This window comes from Quercus lobata, chromosome 5 (assembly GCF_001633185.2).
Source record: "Quercus lobata isolate SW786 chromosome 5, ValleyOak3.0 Primary Assembly, whole genome shotgun sequence".
Taxonomy (NCBI): domain Eukaryota; kingdom Viridiplantae; phylum Streptophyta; class Magnoliopsida; order Fagales; family Fagaceae; genus Quercus; species Quercus lobata.
Genome location: NC_044908.1, coordinates 68,809,104 through 68,832,922, shown reverse-complemented (window position 1 = coordinate 68,832,922; position 23,819 = coordinate 68,809,104). Strand labels below are relative to the sequence as shown.

The 23,819-nt window shown below is 34.8% G+C and overlaps 2 protein-coding genes across 3 annotated transcripts; both read left to right on the top strand.

Annotated features, from left to right (window-relative positions):
- Positions 1-2,365: 2,365 nt before the first annotated feature.
- Positions 2,366-7,231, top strand: LOC115992144 (CASP-like protein 2B1). Its single transcript, XM_031116220.1, has 3 exons — positions 2,366-2,892; positions 2,971-3,103; positions 6,796-7,231. Exons 1-3 carry the CDS (start codon positions 2,669-2,671, stop codon positions 7,048-7,050), a joined length of 612 nt encoding a protein of 203 aa, XP_030972080.1. The 5' UTR covers positions 2,366-2,668; the 3' UTR covers positions 7,051-7,231.
- A 3,931-nt stretch (positions 7,232-11,162) lies between these two features.
- LOC115992078 (protein NAR1-like) lies at positions 11,163-17,829 on the top strand. Of its 2 annotated transcripts, none has more exons than XM_031116123.1 (11): positions 11,163-11,556; positions 11,708-11,778; positions 14,109-14,262; positions 14,526-14,712; positions 14,994-15,120; positions 15,367-15,541; positions 15,632-15,681; positions 15,761-15,932; positions 16,460-16,586; positions 16,715-16,806; positions 17,439-17,829. In XM_031116123.1, exons 1-11 carry the CDS (start codon positions 11,431-11,433, stop codon positions 17,589-17,591), a joined length of 1,434 nt encoding a protein of 477 aa, XP_030971983.1. In that variant the 5' UTR covers positions 11,163-11,430; the 3' UTR covers positions 17,592-17,829. The 2 variants fall into 2 exon arrangements, with proteins under 2 accessions (XP_030971983.1, XP_030971985.1); XM_031116125.1 differs by lacking the exon at positions 11,163-11,556 and adding an exon at positions 11,932-11,950.
- The last annotated feature ends 5,990 nt before the right edge of the window (positions 17,830-23,819 follow it).

Here is a 23,819-nt window from a genome sequence, read left to right as displayed (position 1 = left end):
ATTATCTCAATTTTACCAATTTTCGGTAAAATTCATTATTTTGTCACCTAATTTCATGCCCTATGGTTTCTTTTGTTATTTAAACGGATTATAGCCTCCACGTAATTTAATTTAGTTTTGGTAACTTTTTGTGATTTTTTTTTCCTGGTGAATTTCAGGTCTTATCACTTAATGGACTTAAGATTATCTTCTTAAAATAGACATCTTCTTCTTCTTATGGCTACTACCCACATCAAGATGGCAGTAGGTTTGATACTTAGGTGTCCTTAAGTTGATGATCTCGAACATCTTTTGCCACCAACCTAGCACTTGAAACTACAGATGGTAAGGAGGGATAGGATTGGATTATAGGTGCCCCATCTCTATCTTGCCCTTTTTTGGACAAGGAAAAACCATGCAAGGCGGAAGCTAGATAAGTAAGAGGCAAGACAAGTTAGAGGTATTTTGCTATCCTTAATGAGATGGCTATACCTTTAATAAGAGAGAGTACAAGTGCTAAGAGAAAGAGAAAACAAGTGTTTTAGAGGAATATGTATAAAAAAAATGAATTATTATTATTATTATTATTATAAGCAAAATCTATCTCTTTTCTGTCACGGGAAAAACTTAGACAGCAGAATAAGGCAAAGATGAGAATTTTTGCCGTCATTTCCTTTTAAAACAAGTTTATCGGATTAAGAAAACGCGTGGCTTTGTGGGGGTCACCTGCACAAAGGGGGAATAATGGTCACATTTCATCATGCTAACATGTGATAAGATCACATAACCTACTACCACCACAGAGAGCAAATCAACATCAAAGACAAAGTGACCCACTTTAATCATTCCTCTTATCTATCATATCCCCCTATTGTGCTTGCTTTTGTTTAAGCTTTCAAACTACCATCCTCTCCTTTTTTATTGCGTATGTTCATACTAGGTAAGATTAATGCTACTTACAGTTACACCCAAAAAATATATAGACAACTTTTTTTCAACTTTTATGTTTTATCTGACCATTAACAAAGCATTTTTTTTTTACACACTATTATACATAATTTTTTTACTTCTCACCAAATGTAAAATTTTTTGTAAATTTTTTTTTTTTTTTTAAATTATCTGTAGACTTACTCTGTTGGTGTTGTGTAAAAGCTCTCTAGTTTGTCATTTTCTGAAATGGCCTGTTGCAGTTTGCAGAAGTAATGGGGCATCATAAATTCCACTACTGACCACACCATCGTTCAATGAGAAAATTTAAGGCCTTCTTTTCCTTTTCTGACTCCTTGGGACTTGAGACATGAACTCTGCCTCTTCCGAGAAAGAGAGAAAGACAACCTTGCCAAAAAAAAAATATATTATTATTATTATTATTATAGATGCAAATAAAAAAAATTTAATATTTGTTAACGTAGTAGAGTGTTAACGGGCACTAGTGTCGGTTAAAAAATAGTTTTATAGATATATATTAAGAGGGTTCAAAATGTTAGTTATTATTTTTTTTGTCAAAAATACCCTTAAATTAATTAACCAATAACTTAAAAATGGGATTAAAATAGTAAATTGGCAAAAAAAAGTTAGTTATTACTTTTTTTACTCTCAAAAATACCCCTATCTAAAATTTAAAAATGAGGTTAAAATAGTAAATTGACAAAAATAATAAATTCCTATTTTTACGTTGAAACGTCTTCCTGTTTCTAATAAATTTCTACTTTGACGTTAATTTAAATTCTCACTTCTACTCTCTAAATCTCTACAAAATAGGATCACTCTTTTATTAGTTTTAAAACTCTTCAAATCTACAAAACTCACCTCACATATTTTTTTTTTTTTTTTTGTGATTAGAAAAAGTAGAAATCTCAAATTATAATGAATGCAAATTATTAATCTTTACTCAAAAAATAGAAGAGCCTCTGAGCACGTACGTGAGCGCATGCTCAGAAGCTAGTATCAAATTATTTTGATTTATGGCTAAATTTTTTAACCTATTTTATACTATATAAAGTTAATAGAGATAACTTTTTGAGTTCTATTTGTTATCTTATTAATATTTTCAATCCCCTTATTAATTCATACCATTTTTTTTATTACCTAAATTCCACAATAAATCATTCTTAAAAAACATCTTGTAATACCAATTAATATTTCTCTAAAAAAATAATGTCAATACTAAGCTCAAATAAAACCGAGTACAAACTTGCCACAGGCATGTATAAATAATGTTATAAAATTTTGTGTTTACGTGGCATTGCTAATAAACAAAAATGAACCTTGTCCGTCTATCATTTTCTATATGGGCCTAGCATATCTATAAAACTCCCAGGAAATAAATATTATAGGTCCTTTAAATACAGAACTAGACCTATAAAACTTAAAAGCCCCATTGAATGCTGTACTTATAAAACGATGAGGTACCCATTCTCCATACAGAGGTCATGCATTTCTGCTGCCTCTAGCTTTGACCAATTGGCACACCTCACAGGCTTGCACTAATCTCAATCACCAAATATTGAGCAATTGAAAAAATAAATAAATAAAAGTTGTGTCTGCCCTGTTTGTGTATAAAGTAGTGGAAATTATTGCTGGTCGTTGTAAGTGCCTGGGTGGCCTTGTGTGAGTTTGGGGGTTGTCTCTAACTTCTCTTCTGTGTTTTTCTAGACTTTTATAAGTGTGTGTGTGTTGGGAATTAAGGATGAGCTATTTGGGTGTTGGTATAAGTCCAGGGAATGTCCCAGTGTCTCATAGCATGAATGTGAAGGTAGTTGATAGGAGAGTGAGGGTGGCAGAGCTGGTGTTGAGGTGTGTGATCTGTGGCCTAGGAGTTCTTGCAGCTGTTCTTGTGGGGACTGATTCCCAGGTCAGAGAAATCTTCTCAGTCCGAAAGAAAGCTAAATATACAGATATGAAAGCTCTTGTGTAAGATCTCAAACTATCTCTCTCTCTCTCTGAGGTTATTTGTGATCAAATTTCGCTTCGTGTTACCATTTTCTGCAGCTTTTTGGTGATAGCAAATGGGATAGCTGCTGCGTACTCGTTGATGCAAGTGTTGCGTTGTGTTGTGAGCATGATTAGAGGGCATGTGCTTTTCAGCAAGCCCTTAGCTTGGGCAATCTTTTCTGGTGATCAGGTACATTGCCTTCTAGACTTTTTTATGGTGATCCAAAACAAAACAAAGATCTACCCTTTATGCTAATTTATTTATGGCCTTAATTATTTTCTTTTCTTCTTTTTGCACATGGCATGCATGAAAATCCATGTGAAACAAGAAAAATATTACAAATCTGAACTTCAGATTCTGAAGGAGTATGTTACCTTGAAGATATTGAAAGTAAAGTTCATAGTTTTATTAGGATTATACACAGTAACAATATAAAAGGTTAGTACAATTGGTTAAATACTTAAATATCATGTCTCATGATGATAGGATCCAATATTTCATCTCCTCCCCTTTTGGTCAAGTTACCCAGATTTTGGTTTTTCTTTTTGATAGTGCTAATAACCTTTTCCCCTTTTTTAACATTAAACTCAGCTAGACATTAACAAAATTACACTTAACTATTCACCCCAAAAGGTGTTATTGACCTGTTTGGATTATTTGCAAAATGAATATTAAAACAAAATTGAATGTATACCAGCTATACTGAGCTCCATTGTTTTTATTATGTTTAATAAACTAGAAAATGAATCTCAGATGCTGAAATGAACCTTTTTGTTTTATGAATGAAAATTTTATTATTCACACAGCAATATACACCAGAACAATAACAAATACCAAAACAAGCCCCGACTCTACAAGCTGCCACACTACTGAACAACACCAACATAACAGATACCACAAACATAGCACTACAACCAACTGCCACAACTGAAACAAACCAGCTAACAAAACATCATTAGCACTGCAAAGTACAAACACAAACAATTAAAACTCACAAACACAATGGAATTCTTCAAAGGGAGCAAAGGGATCTGTTAAGAATAGAGCTTCGAATGCACCAATAAATCCGACACCTGACGTTAAACAACACAGCATGAACCAACTCTTCTTCAGGTCTAACAGACTAACACTCTCATTATAAATTTCAGCATTTGGATTGCATCAACGATGGTAATAATCACAGACTAGGCTATCATACACAAAGTATGCTGAAAAGTTTCAATTCCCAACTTCTTCACAACTCAGTCAATCCCCAACTTGCCTATTGATCAAACATCTTAAAGCAGTTAGTCACACCCCTTTAGAAAAGGACAAGAAAAATAAAGATTATTTCTAGTCTCAATTCTTTCCTGTAGTAAAGATCACCTTTATAACCCCCAACCAGTAAGCCTATCTTTCTAGATAGCCAACCAAGCAACAAACGCATGTTTAGGAATGTTCTCAGGGAAACAGACTAGTTGCAACTAGCACACAATAGGCTGATAAGTTTTAACGCAAAGAAAACCAACTATTCTTACAATTAAAGCACCCAACTTGCTTTCAATATCAGCCACACTATTAGATTTGGCAAGAGGCCAGTTCTAATGATTATTAGTAATACTTATCAGGAGGTTTGTTAGTGATATTGTACATGATTCTGTTGCCATAATTCAAGAGCAAAAAGGTCATCGATATGTCAATCATCATGCCACTCAATGTTGAGTATACATGAGTGAGTGAAGTCCCACATTGAATAAGAATGACAAAGAGTGGTTAATATAACATAATTGGGCCCAAACTCGTAGGCTTAAGCATTTTGGGTTAAGTGGTATCCCTATATGTTATATTAACTACTCAATTGGAGTATTCCCAAAGTGTTATCTCCCCTACACTCAAATATATGCTCACCATTCCCAATTTTATGCCTCAATGAAAGCCTAACTTTATTTCTCAGTTTTAGGAATTTCCCTCCACTCCCAATTGCAAAGCCCTTGTGGCAGACTCTTGCAGAACCTTTTCTAATATTTTCAGGGGTAAAAAACAAAAGGATCTTCCTCTTCTCCCAAAAGCATTCATTTGGTATAGGAATCATCAGCAAAGATCTTAATCTGATTGTTTTCTTTTCCTTCTTATTTCTTAAGCCAAACCGAAGGTTAATGTACAAAGCAACAGATTCATCAACTTGAAAGGTCTAGGCCCTTGAGAACTTTGTCACAATTGGTTGCATACTTGCATGGGTGTCCAGCTCTTCGATTACCTGACTATTATCGTGAGTGCGTGTTTCTTGTGGGTAGCCTCAAGACGCTTACCCGGAATTTTAAGCCCAAAACCCTTTTGAATCTCATGAGACATAAGAAACCACTAAACCAACCCACTGGAGTTGCATGAGTGTCATACAATTACAAATAGCAATAAGCACACTGCGCAACAGTATCCTCTCCCTTTCGAATTCTATCCATTTTTGTTTATTTTTATAGTTGAAATTTTATTTCATATAGACTACCATATTATTTAAAATTTTAAATAACGTAGCTGTGCATCTTTAGATTTGTAGTATATATCTATGAACCAAAGATCATTTTCTGCATTCTCAGTAGGGCCATTTCTCTGCACGTCTGATGTCTCATTTTTGTCACTATCACAACCGACGCAATATTTAGCCCAAAAAAAAACAACGACCATCGGCACAACAAGGTAATATGCATGTGTTCATTTGGCCTTTGATCACATCCTGTTGCTTCATGTCTACCAATAAATTTTTGGTCCTCTTGACGTGACTATCTCATGATGTCCAAATCGGTAGTATGTAGTCAGTGATGAACACTCCTGGGCCACATATGCTGATATATATATATATATATATATATCATTGTTAAGCAATCCAAACTAATAAGTATATGCCTCTTGTATTTTTGTTTCTATTTCATATGATTATGAAACATTTCACGTGTGAATTAAATGCAGCCTTGCACTATTATTTATGACCTCAATTAATGTACTTCCTAAATAAAATTTGTGAGACAGACTGATAAGACTTGACTAGGTGGTAAGATCGAAGCTGTGGACCTTCTTTCTCTTGTCCAATTTTGTTTTTTCTTTCCTTCTCCCTTTCCTCTCTATGGGCCTCTCCCTTCACAGCACATATTCCACATTGGTTATTTCTTTTTTCTTTTTTTGCTGAATAACATTGGTTATTTCACTTTCACATTCACTTTTATGTGTTAAAATGTAAATATTTTTAAAAGGTGGACATTTTTGTATCAATTGTGGATATGTGTGTGAAATGGTAAATGTAAACTAGTGTGACAAAAATGTGGATTTGGACACGTTTTTCACAAGCTAATTAGAGTTGCTATGGAGGAAAGGGCAAAATATGTGACTGCATGTGCTAGCTATAACTAATGAGGAAGGGGTGCTTGTTAGATTAATTTGGAGGTGATCATAAATGATAATCTTCAATTTTGGCAGTAGATAATTTGCATAGTGTTGTCTCGTGAAGATATATATAATATCCATGGCTGTCATACCATGTCTAAAGTCCATAAAGTCCACTGGTCATTTGGTACTCCTCCGTGATAAATGCCACTAATTAGTGCTATCAATTTGATGCAACATGTAGCAACTGTTCATTTGTCATGTTTCATTTATATTATTAAGAGAGATGCTATGTCCATAACATTTTTACAATATTTTTACAACAAATCACAGGTGATTAGTTATTATTGGTTTAAATTTAAACCTAACACTAAGATTACTTTTTTGTCCCAATAATAACAACTAGTAACAATATGTCATTTAGGATTTGTTGTAAAATGTTGTAAAAATATTGTAGACATATCATTTCTCTATTATTAATTATCTTGTAACATTAAAAAGAAAAGCTAATTAACTTGTTTATGCAGGTAATGGCATATTTGACCGTGGCCGCGGTGGCTGCTAATGCACAATCAGCAGTGATCTCGAAGTTGGGGCAGCCAGAACTGCAATGGATGAAGATATGCAATATGTATGGGAAGTATTGTAACCAAATTGGTGAGGGAATAGCGAGTGCACTCTTAGTTAGCCTTAGCATGGTTGCCATTTCTTGTATGTCTGCTTTTAGCCTCTTCCGCTTGTATGGTGGGAACAAGGGCAAGGGCAGCCCAAGGTGGTGGTAGGCTAACTCTCGGTTGTAACTAATAGACTTATCTTAGTTATATGTATCTATAGTCCAATACCCTCTTAGCTCTTGCCCACATGGTTATGTAATTTGGATGCCTTCTATGTATGATGATAATGAAAAGTGGGCTTGTGACACTCTGCATATATAACAATAAATTGAGGCTTGGTTTCTACATATACAGCTGTGTTAAGTCTGTTTTAGTATGCTACAAAAATTAAAAAAAGAAATAAATTTTGTAGATGGCATCTATACCTATGGGGATCCGTATTATAATAATTATTTTTTATCATTATGTCAAAATACCAATTAAGTTAACTGAAATTCACACAAAAATAAATATTATACTAAAGTGGACAATGACCAATTAGCTGAATTTAACATTAGCATTCATGGGAAATAACAAACCAAGGAAAAGAAAAGAAAAAGGCTTATCTACTCATTACTCTCCTTAAAATGAACTAGACGTACAAAATAGACTTTATTTTCAGGTTGTTGCAAACAATTCACTACCATTGTCCATAATTAAATTTGAGCTAACACTTATAAAGTCTTATTCCCCTTCAAATTGAATATTGCCTTAAAATTCAAAAAATAAAGTGGCCATCTAACCTACTTTTAGCTGGTGGTCTCTCCAAAAATAAATAAAAAATAAAAAATTCATTTTACATAACATATTCAAAAGTAAGGTATTAGTTGTGTCAGCTTGTGCCGACGCCCTGGCCAAGAAGGCAGTCTTTAGCCAACAGGATTTTTGTTTATTAGACACTCTGCCTATGGAGATGTCTCAACTGTTGATGCAAGACCTCTCTGATCTATTTTGTAACCGTGTTTGTAACACTGCAGCCCCTGTGGCTGGTTCCTAGCTCTTAATATATTCCATGTTTATCAAAAAAAAAAAATTGTGTCAGCTTGTTTATTAAATAACATGACTTTTTTTTTTTTTTTTTAATTCATAGCTCTTAATAGGTTGTTCTTGCGTTCTAGAATTTGATTCAAAAACCTCCCTTGTGAGTAAATTTCGTTTTTGCAATCATCGTTTACACACTGTTCTTTTTTGTCACCATATGGAATCGGGGGACTTTATTTATATTTTGCTATCTTATGCACTTGGTAGTTGATTCAAAAAAAAAAAAAAAAAGCACTTGGTAGTTGGTATCTCCCTTTGTACTTTTCTAGTACATGAACATAGTAGTATTTTGTTATCTTATGCACCAAAATCTCAACCAAAACAAAAAAAAAAAAAAAAAAAAAAAAAAAAAAAAAAAAAAAAAAAAAGAGAGTGAAGAAGAAAAGAAGAAGGCAATCGGGTGAAACCTATAACCTCGTCATCAAACTCTACCTTATAAAGAATATTCCCATACATAAAATATTTAAAATTAACGATTAATTGTACTTAGTCACCTTTTCATCATATTATTTGCAGTATGTATTCTAAATTTTAAAATTATCAATCAACACCCCCAAATCAAGAATAATTTGTGATATTCATGCTCACCATCCAAATTAGTAATCCACTTTGCAAATGATATAATCGGTTTTATGGAGCACATTGTAAATAGTCTCATAATTTAGGATGCACGTTTTTAAAAAAAAAAAAAAAAAAACGAAAGTATCAAAATATCTTGTATTTAACTATTCCCTCGAGTATATACAGTCCCCTAACTCCACACTCATGAAGTTATTACAAGAAAGAATCCCTTGGAGTGACTCCAAGATGCTAACAACAAAACCTAGAATCTCATAGATATCATGAGATTTTAGAAACTACCAACGCAACTCCTTAAAGATTGGAGGTATATTTCTAATGCTCGCATAGTATAGGGTGGATAGGATAGTTAGGTCGCCCTTGTTTGGGAACAATTTATTTAGCTTATTTAACTTTTTATTAGCTGAAAGTGTACTAAAGTATATTTATATTTTTGAAAATATAAGGAAAAAAAAAGTTTTTAAGAAACTACACATAAAAGCCAAAAGCAAAAAATCTAACTTAATGGTCTGTTCGAGATCCGCTTATTTTGCTGAAACTGAAAAAAAATTTCTGAAAATACTTTAGATAAAGGTAAAAGTTAACTAAAATAATACAGTGTGACCCATAAATAGTACCAAAAAGTGTAGTGAAACCCATGAATAATAGCAAAAATAAGTTGAATAGTAAAATAAGTTGATAAAAATAATTTTTGCCAAACGGACACTAAATTAAACATTGAGGCCTTGGCCATTACAAATTAGCATTGAATTAGACTATTGATTCCAAAATTTTAAATTCTAAATTGCATATTGCAAATACCCCTATACTTTATGGTGGATGATTGTGCTTAACCTTAAATTAATGCTGATGTCCCCCAAATCAAAAAAAAAAAAAAAAATGCCGATGTCCCAAAGTCTCATTTTCACTCAAATTTTGGAGAGTTGGGACCCAAGAACTCACCCAATAGATTAGCAAGTAGCAACAATCAACCAAATTTTGAAATTACTATATCGTGATTATACAAATTTGGAAAGTGACTAACTATTTATCCCCACCTTTGATTTTTTAATTTTATTTTTAATTCCTTCCTCCATCAATCACGTATGCAACCACCGCCGACAACAAAATCAATCCCAAGTTATCTCACCAATAGGAAAATCAATCCCCAAATATATCAATCATCAATGAGGGTCACTTCCTCGTAGTCAAAGTCACGATTCAATAAATACCATGACCGTATTGACACAAAGAAACTAAACCAGAGGGAAATAATTAAACAAGAGAGAGAAAGAAAGGGATTAAGGAGGGAAAAAGAAGAAGAAGAAGAGTGCATTGGGATTTTTTTTTTTGAAGAATAAATGAAATATAGTAATATAATAGATAGATTGTTGGAGATTTTTTATTTATTTCATTTAAAAAAAAGTTGACTAGCTAACATAGAAAAATGAATTCTTAATTAAAAATTGGGGGAAATTTTGGCTCATTGATAACAAACAACTTCCAATTTTTATTTTATTTTTTATTTTTTTTAAAAACCCCTTCAAACTCGGTACCATTTTCCATCCAAAAACAACATTGAATTCTAAATAATAAGACCTATTTATAGATAGATTGCTCCAAAGCTATTACATCACAAAATATAGAAGGAGTAGAGCCAAGAACAAAACAACCTAAATATCCTTTGTTAAAAGACAAGACGAAACATTATCAACTTGTTTAGCCTCTCTAGAAGCCCACTTGAACGGAACAAACTAGCAATGACCTACTAACTTGGTGGTGTCTAAATATAAAACATGAATCCTCTAATAATAGTAGCAATAGATGACCTAGTAACAGCATTTATACAGATATTTGCATCACTTTCAACAATAGCTGGACTAACATACACTATTCTATCAAAATCATACATAATATATTAAAGTGGAAAAACTAAATCTAGAATTTAAATTAGATTCTAATTAAACTCCAATTTTGTGCCAAATGTTCTTCTAATTACTCAATTTTTTTGAATTAAAAGATAGAAAATTACCCTATTATTTATGTGAAGTGTTTTAAGATCAAAGTGTCTTTCCAATTACACACTAATTGTGTGTCAATTATATTTACACGCAAATTCATATATGTAAATTTTAAAAATAAAAAGCTCATTTTGAGACAAAGTGATGCACCATGTCAGTTAAGGTATTTTATCATCCTTAATCAGATATCTCTAACGTTAATGAGATAAAGATGAATAATTTTCAATTATTAGTAACTTAATCGGTAAAATCTCTAATAATTGGATATGAGATTTTTAGTGTCTTTGTACTAGTCTTCAACTAAGTCCACTTGTAAAACCTAACCCCCTCTCAAAAGTAAAACCTAACCCTCTCATCATCTTGTCTAGGTTCATCATCTTATCTAAGTTGAAAAAAAAAAAACCGGCAAAAAAATAGTCTTTTCAGGCCTGGCGGGTTGGACAATTTTTTGCATCTCCTGGTTCTTACACGTTACACAATCTTATCACCAAAGTAACGTGAGTGGTAGTGGACCGTGGCGAACACGTGCCTTACTGAGTGACAAATTCCATACTCTACGCGGCGGACCACGAGACCAAACAAACAAACCTTTTTTGACTTTTTTTTTCAATAAAAATATCACACCTCATTGGTTCGGCAAAAAATATCTCAGCTTCATCACAGGTTCTAGTGTCACATACGATAATCACTTTCCCTTTCACGTTTCTCGTAAATTCACCGCCTCTGAACCAACCCTTCTTTCCTTTCCCTCTATTCAGTTTTCGTCTTTCTCTCACTGTAACGAAATCCCCGTAGCTTCCGGAACCCTAAAGACAAAGAGGAAAAAGAATAAGGAGGATTGAAGTCGCGGATTGAGTTCGCGAATTTAGAGAAGAAGAAGGAGAAGGAGATGTCGGAGAAATTCTCGGCGACGCTGCGGATTGGAGATCTGAGCGATTTCATTGCGCCGTCGCAGGCTTGCATAGTCTCTCTCAAGGGCCTCAAAGCCAATCCAACCAAGCCAGATAAACCTGAGGTTTTTTTTTTTTTTAATTGATTCAGAATTAGGGTTTTGATAAGCAAAAAGTATTCGTATTGAAGGGTTTTGAATTGAATTCATAATTTTTATTTATTTATTTATTATTAGTTCATTGGTCTGATTGTATTTTTGAAATTGTTGGTTTAAGGTTTCGATTTCTAACAAGCAATTGCAAAGTGAACCGGTTAAAATTTCACTCAAGGACTGCTTAGCATGCAGGTATTTTCACTTTTATCATATACCATTTTCTGTCTGTTTAATTGTTCTTCTTTGTTCTGAAATTTTTATTGAAGTTCTTATTAAGCTTAGTATGAAAAACTATTAACTAATATTAGTTATTTGCTGTAACGTTTATTGGGTCCGTTTGATTAGGTGTTTTGAGAGCTTAAAGGTGCGTTTTTAAAACCCCTCGGCTGGTAGCAATGTTTAAGTATTGTTGTTCAGTTTTCAATATTGTGGAAATACGTGTTTGAATTTTATAGAAATACATATGATATTATTGTTTAAACACTGAAAACTTTTTTTTTTTTTTTGATAAGTAAGAAGAGAATATTATTAATAAAAGAAAAGCAAGAGAAACACAAAGAGTTCCCGGTAGTGAACAAAGGAACAAAAAGACAGAGGCAGCCCCTAATCTATTCTAATAGATGAAAGAAAATCCAAAAGGGTAGAACAATCAGAGAAACCCCAACATCGAGACCAATCCAAGAGGGTCCGCTAGCACAATTCTAATAACTGAAAACTATTGTTTAAAAGCAAGTACCAAACAGCCCCCAAAACTCAACTGCAACTCCTCATAGTTTTTTTTTTTTTTCTTTTTTCTTTTTTCTTCTTCTCACGAACGCACATTTTAAACCTAAACCACCTTATACAAACACACCAATTATAAATGAGTGAACTGCTTGTAGCTTTATTGATATAGGTGTATTATATTCAGAGAAATGCTATGCCCACAACACTTTCACAATAAATGGTATAAAAATAATTTTAGTGATGGGTTCAAATTAGAATGAATAAGTGAATAACAACTTACCACTTAGGATTTGGTGTGAAAATGTTTTAGACGTAATACTTCTCTTGTATTCAAATATATATGATGTTAATTAGAAATTTAGACATAGACCCTGATGGCATATGGCTTGCAATAATTTAGTTGCTTATACTTTTTTTTTTTGGGTTATGTTTTTAATTGAATTAATTCAATCATAGTTTCTTAGGCTAGTGAACTTTTGTGGTTTCACTTGTTTTTGGGTACTCGTGACTCACACCCAAGTGGATTTCATGGACCTGTTATTTTTACTGTTGCGTTTTGGGAATTTGGTGGCCTTGCTGTTTCTTGGCTGTTCTTTTTTGTAAAAGCTAAAATGGGGTTTTAAAACTCTGTTCTTTAAAAAAAGTGTGGTTTTAGAACTGCTGAAGCAAACCATATCAATTGAAACTTTCTGTTGCAATTACACTTGTATTCTGTAAAGTGAAGGCAGGTGTACTTTTTAACGTCATCTGTGTTGTATATGACTATCGCCATGATAAGTGGATTAATTTTCTTGGGCCTTTTTTTATAAGTAATGATTTTTTTTTTGAGAAAGTAGATTACTTCATGTTCACAATGGTGTACTCAAAGTAATCTAAAAGAGTTACAAGGAATTATGCACAAGAGAGGAACAATTGGAGTTTCAAGGACACAGAGAGAGCTATGCCTGAGATCAAATTATTTTTCTTTTAAACTTTGTTGGAATGGATATCAACTTTGCATTGTTAGCCTTTATTTTCTGTTTCTTTGATTTGATGGAGTAATGTAATTTACGTGTTTGATTGTTCAGCCCCCAGCTGTAAATTCCGTATATACTTGGATGAATCTTTTTTTGATATCAATAAAATTTCATTACTTATAATTAGAGAAAAAAAAGGGTTAGAGATTCTTTAAAATCTTGGATGGCATTGCCATGTGTAAGACCCCAAGCATGTGTCTAATCAAACAGAGTTTGATTCAATAGGGATTCCAACTGAGCCATTGATCTTTCAGTATCTTCTAAAGTACGGCTGTATTTTTTCCTTCCACAATATATACATCAAACAAAGTGGATCAAGGTTCCAAATACTCAATGATTGATTCCCAAACCAATTCGTGCACCTAAACAATAGATCAGCTATCCTCTTTTATATCACCCACTGAATCCCAAAAAGCTCTAAAAACCTCTCCACAAAACATGCAACACCACAATGGATCATGTGGCCAACCATCTTATATATGCTCAGAAATTAATGCAAATGGATTAGGTGAAATTGTAGAGTTTATGAGTATGTATAGGTTCTAATATAGTGCCAATCCTTCAAGCTGTTAGGAGGCTACTTGCCAAAATTGTTGTTAGAGTAATTGCTTAAGAGGCATTAGAGATTCAAGATAGGATGTTTTAGATGCCAATATTTTGCCCTTGTATTGGTGACCTTCAATTGGAACATATTGTCTCTCTGGTTGCTTTGGACAATTTTTTTTTGATTTTCTTCCCGTATAAAGCTCTTAAAATTTATGATTTCAATTGACCATGCAGTGGATGTGTAACATCAGCTGAGACAGTTATGCTGGAGAAGCAAAGTTTGGATGAGTTTCTTGCTAATGTTAATAATGGGAAGACTGTCATTGTTTCACTCTCACCTCAGTCTAGAGCTTCCCTTGCAGTTCATTTTGGCATCTCTCCACTACAGGTGAAACTGACACTGTTTTTTTCTGATTTACTGCTTTCATTTACTTATATTCTTGATTCTTCCGTCCTATGGTTGAAGATTAGTTTAATTATAACTGCCATTTTTCTTTGTTGTGTTGAAGATTAGTCTAACTATGGTCTATGCCTCAAGTTTTCATTAGTTTGCAGTTATAGGAAAAGCCTTGAATCTCTCATAGTACTTTTCGATAATTGGTATGGTTTACACACATTCACTTCTAACAGTGAGTTCTTTTCCAATTTCAGGTTTTCAAGAAACTTACAACATTTTTTAAATCCTTGGGAGTAAAGGCAGTCTTCGATACTAGTTGCAGTAGAGACTTAACCCTTGTTGAAACTTGTAACGAGTTCATCAGTAGGTACAAACAAAGCCAATCAACTGATGATGAAAGATGTAATTTGTCACTGCCCATGATTTCATCAGCATGTCCAGGTATACATGTCAGCCTACAATGATTCTCTGATGCTATTGGACCCTTCCTTCCTGCCCCCTGCCCCAACCCTCTCTCTTCTCTCCTAAATGAGAACCCACAACCCAAAAAGGAAACTCCTGTCAAGAATTTCTTGTACAGTTTGGTGGATATGTGGTTGCATTGATTTTGGAGTCAGCATGGAGTCTATGTTTTTGAATTTCCTATTGATTAGGGATAGTGCTGTAGAGCATGTCTGAGTGTTGTAACATTGTATTTTGTTAAAAATTTCCTTTACTTGCAGGGTGGATATGTTATGCTGAAAAACAACTTGGGTCCTATATTCTGCCTTATATATCTTCAGTGAAGAGCCCCCAGCAGACAATTGGATCGATCGTTAAGCATCATGTATGTCGAGAAATGGCTCTTAGGTAATCCATCCAGCCTAATATCAAATCATCTCATTTTTATATCTGTGATGTGAAGTATATCTTCTCTTGGAGTCATAGGTTTATAAGAAAATTCTTAGAGCCTAAGTTGTATTATTATCTGAGGCTATTATAACTAGGATTAATTTATGCTGGTCAAGAAAATTCAGCATTTAGAATTTGGGCTTATAAATCTGCAGTTGGATAGTTCTTGATTATAATTTGATGGTTTTACAATGAAATTATTAGGCCAGACGAGGTTTACCATGTAACTGTAATGCCCTGTTATGATAAAAAGCTAGAAGCTGCCAGGGAGGACTTCGTGTTTCAAGCAGAACCCCAAAGTGAAACTCATGAAAATGGTCTTAGCATTCCAGAGGTAGACTCTGTGTTAACCACAGGGGAAGTTTTAGAATTGATACAGGTGAGATTTAATGTGCACCTCCATTATTATAGTGCATTCTCTAACAACAGCTATCTATATATATTAATATTTTGTGGCCAATTTTTGTAGTTAAAATCAGTGGATTTTATATCCATGGAAGAGTCCCCACCAGATAGAATGTAAGAATCACACTGTCCTTTTAAGTTTGCCTTTGTGTCATAGAGTCATTTACATTAGTTTCTTGTGATCTTCCTGCAGGCTGGCTAATGTTAATGAAGAAGGGCATCTTTTTGGGGTCCATGGAAGTTCTGGAGGTTATGCTGAAGCAATTTTTCGATATGCTGCTAGATCACTCTTTGGAAGAGAAATTGAAGGTCCTCTTGACTTCAGAACGATTAGAAATTCAGATTTCCAAGAAGTGTCTCTTGAAGTAAGTTCAGGCCTATCGAATTTTCTTCATATAGCTTGTAGTCATATGGAGAATGTTCTTGTAAGAAGCTTTGCTTAACAGAAACCATACATTTTTTATGGGATATTGGCATGAGAATTTGATGTTCCCTCTAGCTAGACCTTTCCACTGAAATGAGCCTCATTGGACTTTGATTTATGAACAGTCCCGACGTTCCTCTCTTCAGAATGTCATATGCGTTTTTCTTAGGGACCAATCTGATAATTAGCTCCATTTTGTTTTTTTTAATTCTCATGCTTGACTATTTATAAAAATTGGGGGTAAGGCTACCTACCGTGACCTCTCTCAAACCTCACAAAAGTGAGAGCTTTGAGACCTGGGTACCACTTTTTTTATGCTTGACACTTTCTAATTGTTTCACATCTTTATGTGCCCTTTTGGATTTCTCACACTACAAAAATTTGAAATCTTTTCATAGGACATATTATTAAGTATCTGCATTTTGTTGCTCATTGTTGTGTAAGATATCATGTCTTCTTTTAATGTAGGTGGAGGGGAAAACTGTTCTGAAATTTGCATTGTGTTATGGTTTCCGGAACCTGCAAAATGTTGTCAGGAAAATTAAAATTGGAAAATGTGATTACCATTTCCTGGAGATCATGGCATGTCCTGCAGGTATTTTTCATTTTTCCTTATTTTATTTCATTTAAAAAAAAATTTACTTGTGAATGGATCATGTGCGTAATATATTTGGCCTGATTTTTTTTTAATAAGAAATTTGAAATTTGGATATGATCAAACAGGTTGCTTGAACGGTGGAGGTCAAATCAAGCCAAAGCCTGGGCAGTCTGCAAAGGAGTTGATTCAGTTATTAGAAGCTGCTTATATGGAAAATGTGAGTGTGTATTTGGAATTCTGGAAGTTTTTCAGATGACTTTCTGTGCTGTTAGATTCTACTTCTTGCAAAATTGGACTTTCATGTTGAAGCATGTCTTGGTTTGTTATATGATGAATTAATCTACTATTGGTGGGGGTCTAGTCCCTACGCATCCAGTAATCATACATTATTGAATCATCAACTTTGCTTACCCATGATAACTTAGGTTTCAATGTTATTTAATTGTCTCCCTGGAATGAACCTTATTGATGCTTATTTCTCAGGAAAAAAAAAAAAAACCTTATTGATGCTTGATCTGCACAATTGGAATTTTAACTCTATCCAAGGACATATCTTAAAGTACGGATATCCTTCACAATGGATTAACTGCCCCTAAAAAATCTCTAACTTAAATCCGTTTTAAGTACATAGACATACGAGCAATCAATGATGCTTCAAATGGTATGGTGATTAAAATGAACTTATTGAAAATGCTACATAGAGCTTTAGGGGATGATTTCATTTGGCTAGCATGTATTATTCACGCACACATTCATTTATTTATTTACTTTGCCTTGAGATTTTCTTTGGCTTGCGCATGGTCATGCTTCTATGGTTCTAATTGTTTATGCTTTTATTACCATTTACAGGTTCTGGTAGCTGACCCTTTCAAGAATCCCCTTGTAAAAAGCTTATATGATGAGTGGCTAGAGCAACCAGGCTCGGAGAAAGCTAAGAGATTCATGCACACAACATACCACCCTGTGGTAAAAAGCATTACTTCTCAGTTGCACAATTGGTAAAAAGTTTTGCTGTCCTAACCTCTGATTTCCTGAATTACGTTGAAAGTCGCCAAATTTGTCTCTCCACTGGCTCAACCCATCAGATTTGTGTGGCCATCACTTCTTGTTCTGGGGATTGCATCCATGGAGGAGTCCAGTTTTGATAGAGTACACGAATTTTTTTTGTTCTTTTTCAAATTTTTACTCATGTATATACTTCGTACTTGACTGTTAGCTAGAGAAAGATTACTTATGTGGCTATGTAATTCAGCATCTCTTATCTTTTATTTTTTCTATTGTATTTTCCTCTTTTTTTTTTACCTCCTTTTAAACGTTAAAGGCTCCAAATAAAATTGTCTTCATTCATGTATTATCCTCTTGTATCTGAATAAGACAATTGAACAGGCCAGGGAATGATAATGGCCTGCTTCTGAAACAAAATTGCTGTCCTTATATGGTTCATATAAATATATATTAAATTGGTTGCAATTGAGATGATAGATTTTTTTTTTTTTTTTTTTTTTTTTGGGTAATGATGGCCGGCATGGTTTTAGCTGTTTATTTTTTTATGGCAAATGTTTACAAGTACCACAAGGTTAAAATAATGTAGGTTTCATTTATTAAAAAAAAAAAAAAAAATTGGATAAAGTGGAGAAATTGTATAAAACGGACATAAAGCTGTAAACCACAATGAAGTGATGTGCACATATCTCAGACTGGCAATTGTGAAAGCCATTGATAAAAATGCGATATACAAAAAGCAGACTTTTAATAGTGCTACAAGCTTGAACATATCTGGGTTCACTCTAATATTTTTTCAACAGAAACCCTTTGCAGGATTGTGCTGCAAATGCCTGCTATAAATTCATAAGAGATGCGAAGCATCAATTACTACTCGACTGGCCTTGGGAAATTATATTAGGATGCCGATAGATCTCAACCCTCAATTCTTGCTGATTATTGACCAGCCGAAGGCTTATATTTGGGGTGCTTTTGTTCACCTTTTTCTCTCCTCTCCTCTTCTTTCTTCCCATCTCCTTCCATCTAAACAAAAGCAACTAAATGCTTGTAGTGATGGTTTAGGATTCAGCTCCTGAAGGGGCCTGTTTTATTGGTCTTTCCACGCGGAGGGATGACAATATATCTTTTTGCCTTGGGGGCAAATAGTGGTGAGGAGAGTGAAGAACAGTCATACCTGAGCCTCAGCAACAAGCCCAGTGATGAGCCCAGTACCAGTAGTGAGAACCCCAGCAATGAGCCCAATACCAGTAGTGAGTCCAAAAACAAAGACAAGCCCAAGCCCAATTCTGATCAAGCACACCGTATCACTTAAGAGCACACCTAAACACACCGTTTCACTTATAAGTTTCTGTTATTAGTCTTTAATTACACACGTGTATCAGGTGGTTAGTTTGTTAAGTCTATTATAACAAACTCCACCTTTCATGCTAAGCTCTTTCTCTCCTCTGTTCTTATATAAACAGAATTCTCTTAATAATATAATTAATGCAATACAAGTTTCTTTCACTCTTAGGGTTTTCTTGTATTTTAGCTTTTCTTTCATGGTATCAAAGCTTCACTTCCATGGCGTCTGCTCCTTCTTCAACTTCAGCTTCAACTTCATCATCTAATTCAGCCACTCCACCTACAATGACAAACACTATCACTCATATCAATCCTTCACTTCTTTTACTCTCAAATATGTCGTCAATGATGATTGTGAAACTTGACTACTCCAACTACATTGTTTGGAAGCATCAAATTGAGGTTATCTTGGAAACTTACTCCATGATTGATGCTATCAATGATACTGTGATGGCACCAGATCAGTTCTTAAAGGATTCTTCTGGTAATTTCACTACAAAAGTCAATCCAGATTTTCTCATTTGGAGAAATTGAGAGCAAGCTTTGTTTACCTTTCTCAATTCCACACTCTCCCCTTTTGTTCTTGCTCTTACTGTTGGGTAGAAATCTGGTCAAGGTGTTTAGAAAGTTCTGGAAAAACGTTTTGCCTCAATTTCTAGGTCAAGTGTGATGAGCTTGAGGAATGAATTGAATGTTGTGAAGAAAGGCACAGATCCAATTGATGTATACTTTCAGAAGATTAAGCAAATCCGTGACAAATTGGCTGCAGTATTAGTTGTTCTTGATGATGAAGAACTTCTTCATGTTGCACTTGATGGTTTACCATCAGAATATGACTCATTCAATTCAGCTATTAGGACTTGCAGTGATGTTCTTATAGTTGAAGAACTTAATACTCTTCTCAATTCTGAGGAGAGAGCTATTAGGAAGAGATCTGGTGTATTTGATACAACAACTATGGCTATGGCTGCCAATTATCAACCTCCAAGATTGGTAAAGGTAGAGGCAGGAACAATACTTAGAGAGGTCGTGGTAATGGAGGAAGAGGTAACAGCTCTAGTGGTGGTGGTTATAATCCTAATGGTAACTTCAACAATAGCACTTTTTCTTCTCCATACATTCAATCTCAGCCTAATCCACCACAATCTCCAAGGTCTCAAGGTCTATCTCAAAGACCACAGTGTCAAATTTGTGGAAAGAGTGGTCATACTACTCTTGACTATTATCACAGAATGGATTTTTCTTTTCAAGGAAAGCATGCTCCATCCAAGCTTGCTGCTATGTTGGCAAATTCATCTCAAGTTCATATGGCTAATGGGTGGCTCACTGATACAGGGTGTTCAGATCATGTTACACCAAATCTGGCCAACCTCTCACTACAACAACAACCTACAACTAGTTCTAAAACTGTGACTGTTGATAATGGTCAAGAACTTCCTGTGACTCATATTGGTAATGGTGAGTTATGTACTTCTACTCATAACTTTAAGCTTGATGGTATACTTAGAGTTCCTTATCTTGCTTCCAACTTACTATTTGTTCATAAACTTTGTTTGCAAAACAATGCATTTTGCTACTTTAATGCTTATAGATTCTTTATTCAGGATTTACCTACAGGGAAGATCCTTCACGAAGGATTGAGTAAGGATGATGTCTACCCTATTCCTGCTCTATCTTCCTTGCACTCGTCCAATTCCACTGTCTTTTCTACCTCACAAGTTCATCAATCTTCACAAGCTTCTACTAGTCTTGCTCAAATCTCTCTTTGGCATAACAGACTAGGACATCCAAGTGCCAAACTCCTTCATTTTGCTATTCAGCCTATTAATCCTGCTTTTACATTCAATAAAATTAATGAATGTTGTTCTTCTTATACATATTGTATAAGTGCTAAAATGCATAGACTCCCTTTGAAGAAACATGAAATTCAATCTAATTCTATGCTTCAACTTGTGCATTCTGATATTTGGGGTCCAGCACCTATTTCTTCCTTGCTTGGTTATAATTACTATGTTGTGTTCATTGATGATTTCACTAGGTTTACCTGGTTCTTTCTTCTCAAACAAAAGCATGAGTTGTTCACTGCGTTTAAGCATTTTAAGAACCTAGTTGAGACTCTCAATTTCAAGATTTTTGTTCTGACCATGGTATTCTTCATCAGACCTCCTGTCCATATACTCCCCAACAAAATGGAATTTTTGAGAGAAAGCATAGGCATATTGTTGAGACTGGTCTAGCTTTACTATATCAGTCTCATTTGCCATTGAATTTTTGGTCTTATGCTTTTTCCACTGCTTCCTTTCTTATAAATAGACTTCCTACTTCTGTTCTTGATTTTATCTCACCTTAGGCAAAGGTCAATGCTGCTTCACCTTCTCTGTCAACCCTTAAGACCTTTGGGTGTGCCTGCTATCCCTATATCTGACCCTATAATAAAAACAAACTTCAACTTAGGTTTGTGGAGTGTGTATTTCTAGGCTATCTACCTTTGTCCAAAGGTTACTTATGTTTGAATCCCTTTACCAATAAAGTCTATACCCTTGCTATGCCTTATTCAATGAAAGTCTTTTTCCCTTTACTGTCAATCCTACTCTTACACATGCTCATATTCCTTTTTTTGCTGATGTGACTCATGCACAATGCTTTTCTTCTGATGTCATTGCTACACCAACTGTTTCTTGTTCAGATTCTTCTTCCTCTTCTTGTTTCGTCCCATTTGTTGACTCTTTTCCTTTTGAGCTTTTTTAGTCCTCCACTTCTATTTCTTGTGTCCTTGGTCCTCCCTTATCTCATTTTCCCACTTCATCTGCTGTACCTACTACCTCTACTCTTCCTAGCACTTCTTCCTTTCCTCCTACTTCCACATCTGCTCCCTCTCTTTCTGTTCCAATCAATCATCATCCTATACTTACAAGATCGAGATTGGGTATCCATAAGCCTAAGGTTTTTAAAGTTGTGACTGATTACACTTATCAAGAACCTCCCTCCTTTGATGTGGCTTCTAAACACTCTCAATGGGTTGCTACCATAGATTCAGAATTCCATACCTTACTTAGGTAGCAGACCTGGTCCCTTGTTCCTCTTGGTGGATAAGAACATTGTTACTTGCAAATGGGTGTTCAAACTTAAAAGGAATAGTGATGGGACCATAGCTAGATATAACGCCAGATTGGTTGCTAAAGGTTATCTTCAGCAGTATGGCTTGGACTATGAGGACACTTTTAGTCCTGTAGTTAAACCCACTACTGTTAGGATCCTTCTTGCTCTTGCTGTGACTTATGGTTGGGAGTTGAAGCAATTGGATGTAAGAAATGCTTTCTTGCACGGTATCTTAAAGGAAGAAGTCTATATGGCTTAACCACAGGGTCATGTGGATCAAGCTTGTCCTGATCATGTTTGTTTGTTGCATAAGGCCTTGTATGGTTTAAAGCAAGCTCTTAGGGTCTGGTTTGAGAGGTGTGGTACCCAATTACTTCATGTTGGTTTTGTTGCCTCTAGTGCTGATGGGATTGTTTGTCTATGCTCATGATGGTCATCTTGTCTTCTTATTGCTGTATGTGGATGACATCATAGTGACTAGTAATCATCCTAGCCTCATTGCTTCTCTTATTGCTACACTGGGTCAAGATTTGGATCTTAAAGATCTAGGCAAGTTGCATTACTTTTTGGGGCTTCAGTTTGACTATACTTCTACTAGCATTTTTTTCCATCAGTCTAAGTATGCTACTGATCTTCTGCACAAGTTTTCTATGTCTAAATGCAAGCCTTGCAAAACCCCTTGTGTCCCTAATGCTCATCTTGTTGCCAATGATAGTCCTCTACTACATGATCCTACTACTTATAGAAGTATGGTGGGGCACTTGCCTCTTATGCAGCTGAACTATGTTGGATACATATGTTGCTCAGGGATTTTGGTGTTTTTCTTCATACCTCTCCTACTTTATGGTGTGATAATGTATCTGCTTTGGCCATTGCTAGTAATCCTGTTTTTCATGCTTGGACCAAGCATATTGAAGTGGATTACCACTTTGTTCGTGAGAAGGTTCTCTATCGTGATCTTCAGGTTAAATTTTTTTCCTTCTCATGATCAACTGGCTGATTTTCTCACCAAGGGTTTACCTTCTCCTCAGTTTCACTGGCTAGTTTCCAAGCTCATGTGGTGCTTCCCCATGACCTTGAGGGGGGATGAAGAACAGTCATACTGAGCCTCAGCAACAAGCCCAGTGATGAGCCCAATACCAGTAGTGAGAACCTCAGCAACGAACCCAGTACCAGTAGTGAGTCCAGAAACAAAGATAAGCCCAAGCCCAATTCTAATCAAGCACACTGTATCATTTAAGAGCACATCAAAGCATACCATTTCACTTATAAGTTTCTGTTAATAGTCTGTTATTAGTCTTTAATTACACATGTGTATCAGGTGGTTAGTTTGTTAAGTCTGTTATAACAAACTCCACCTTTCAAGCTAAGCTCTTCTCTCTCCTCTATTCTTATATAAACAGAATTCTCTTAATAATGTAATTAATGCAATACAAGTTTCTTTCACTCTTAGGGTTTTCTTCTATTTTAGATTTCCTTTCAGTGAGGGATCTAGTTTTAGCTTTGAACCATTTGGTGGAATCTTCTTGACTTTTACTAATGTGTAGGGATACACATTGGTAACATTGGATTCATAGGAGGGTTGTCTGTATGTTGGTGTAAATGGAAGAAATGAGAGATTTTTATGTGGTTTTTAAGTCAGGAAAATGGTTTTCTTGTTTATTTTTAAGAGCTCTTTTGTGGTATACTTTGTGATAAAGGAAAAGGCTGAAAATGGGGTTTTGGAGCTTCGAGTAGGTGAAGGAAAAATGGGGACTTTTGCTTGGGATTTTGCGATGTTGGATG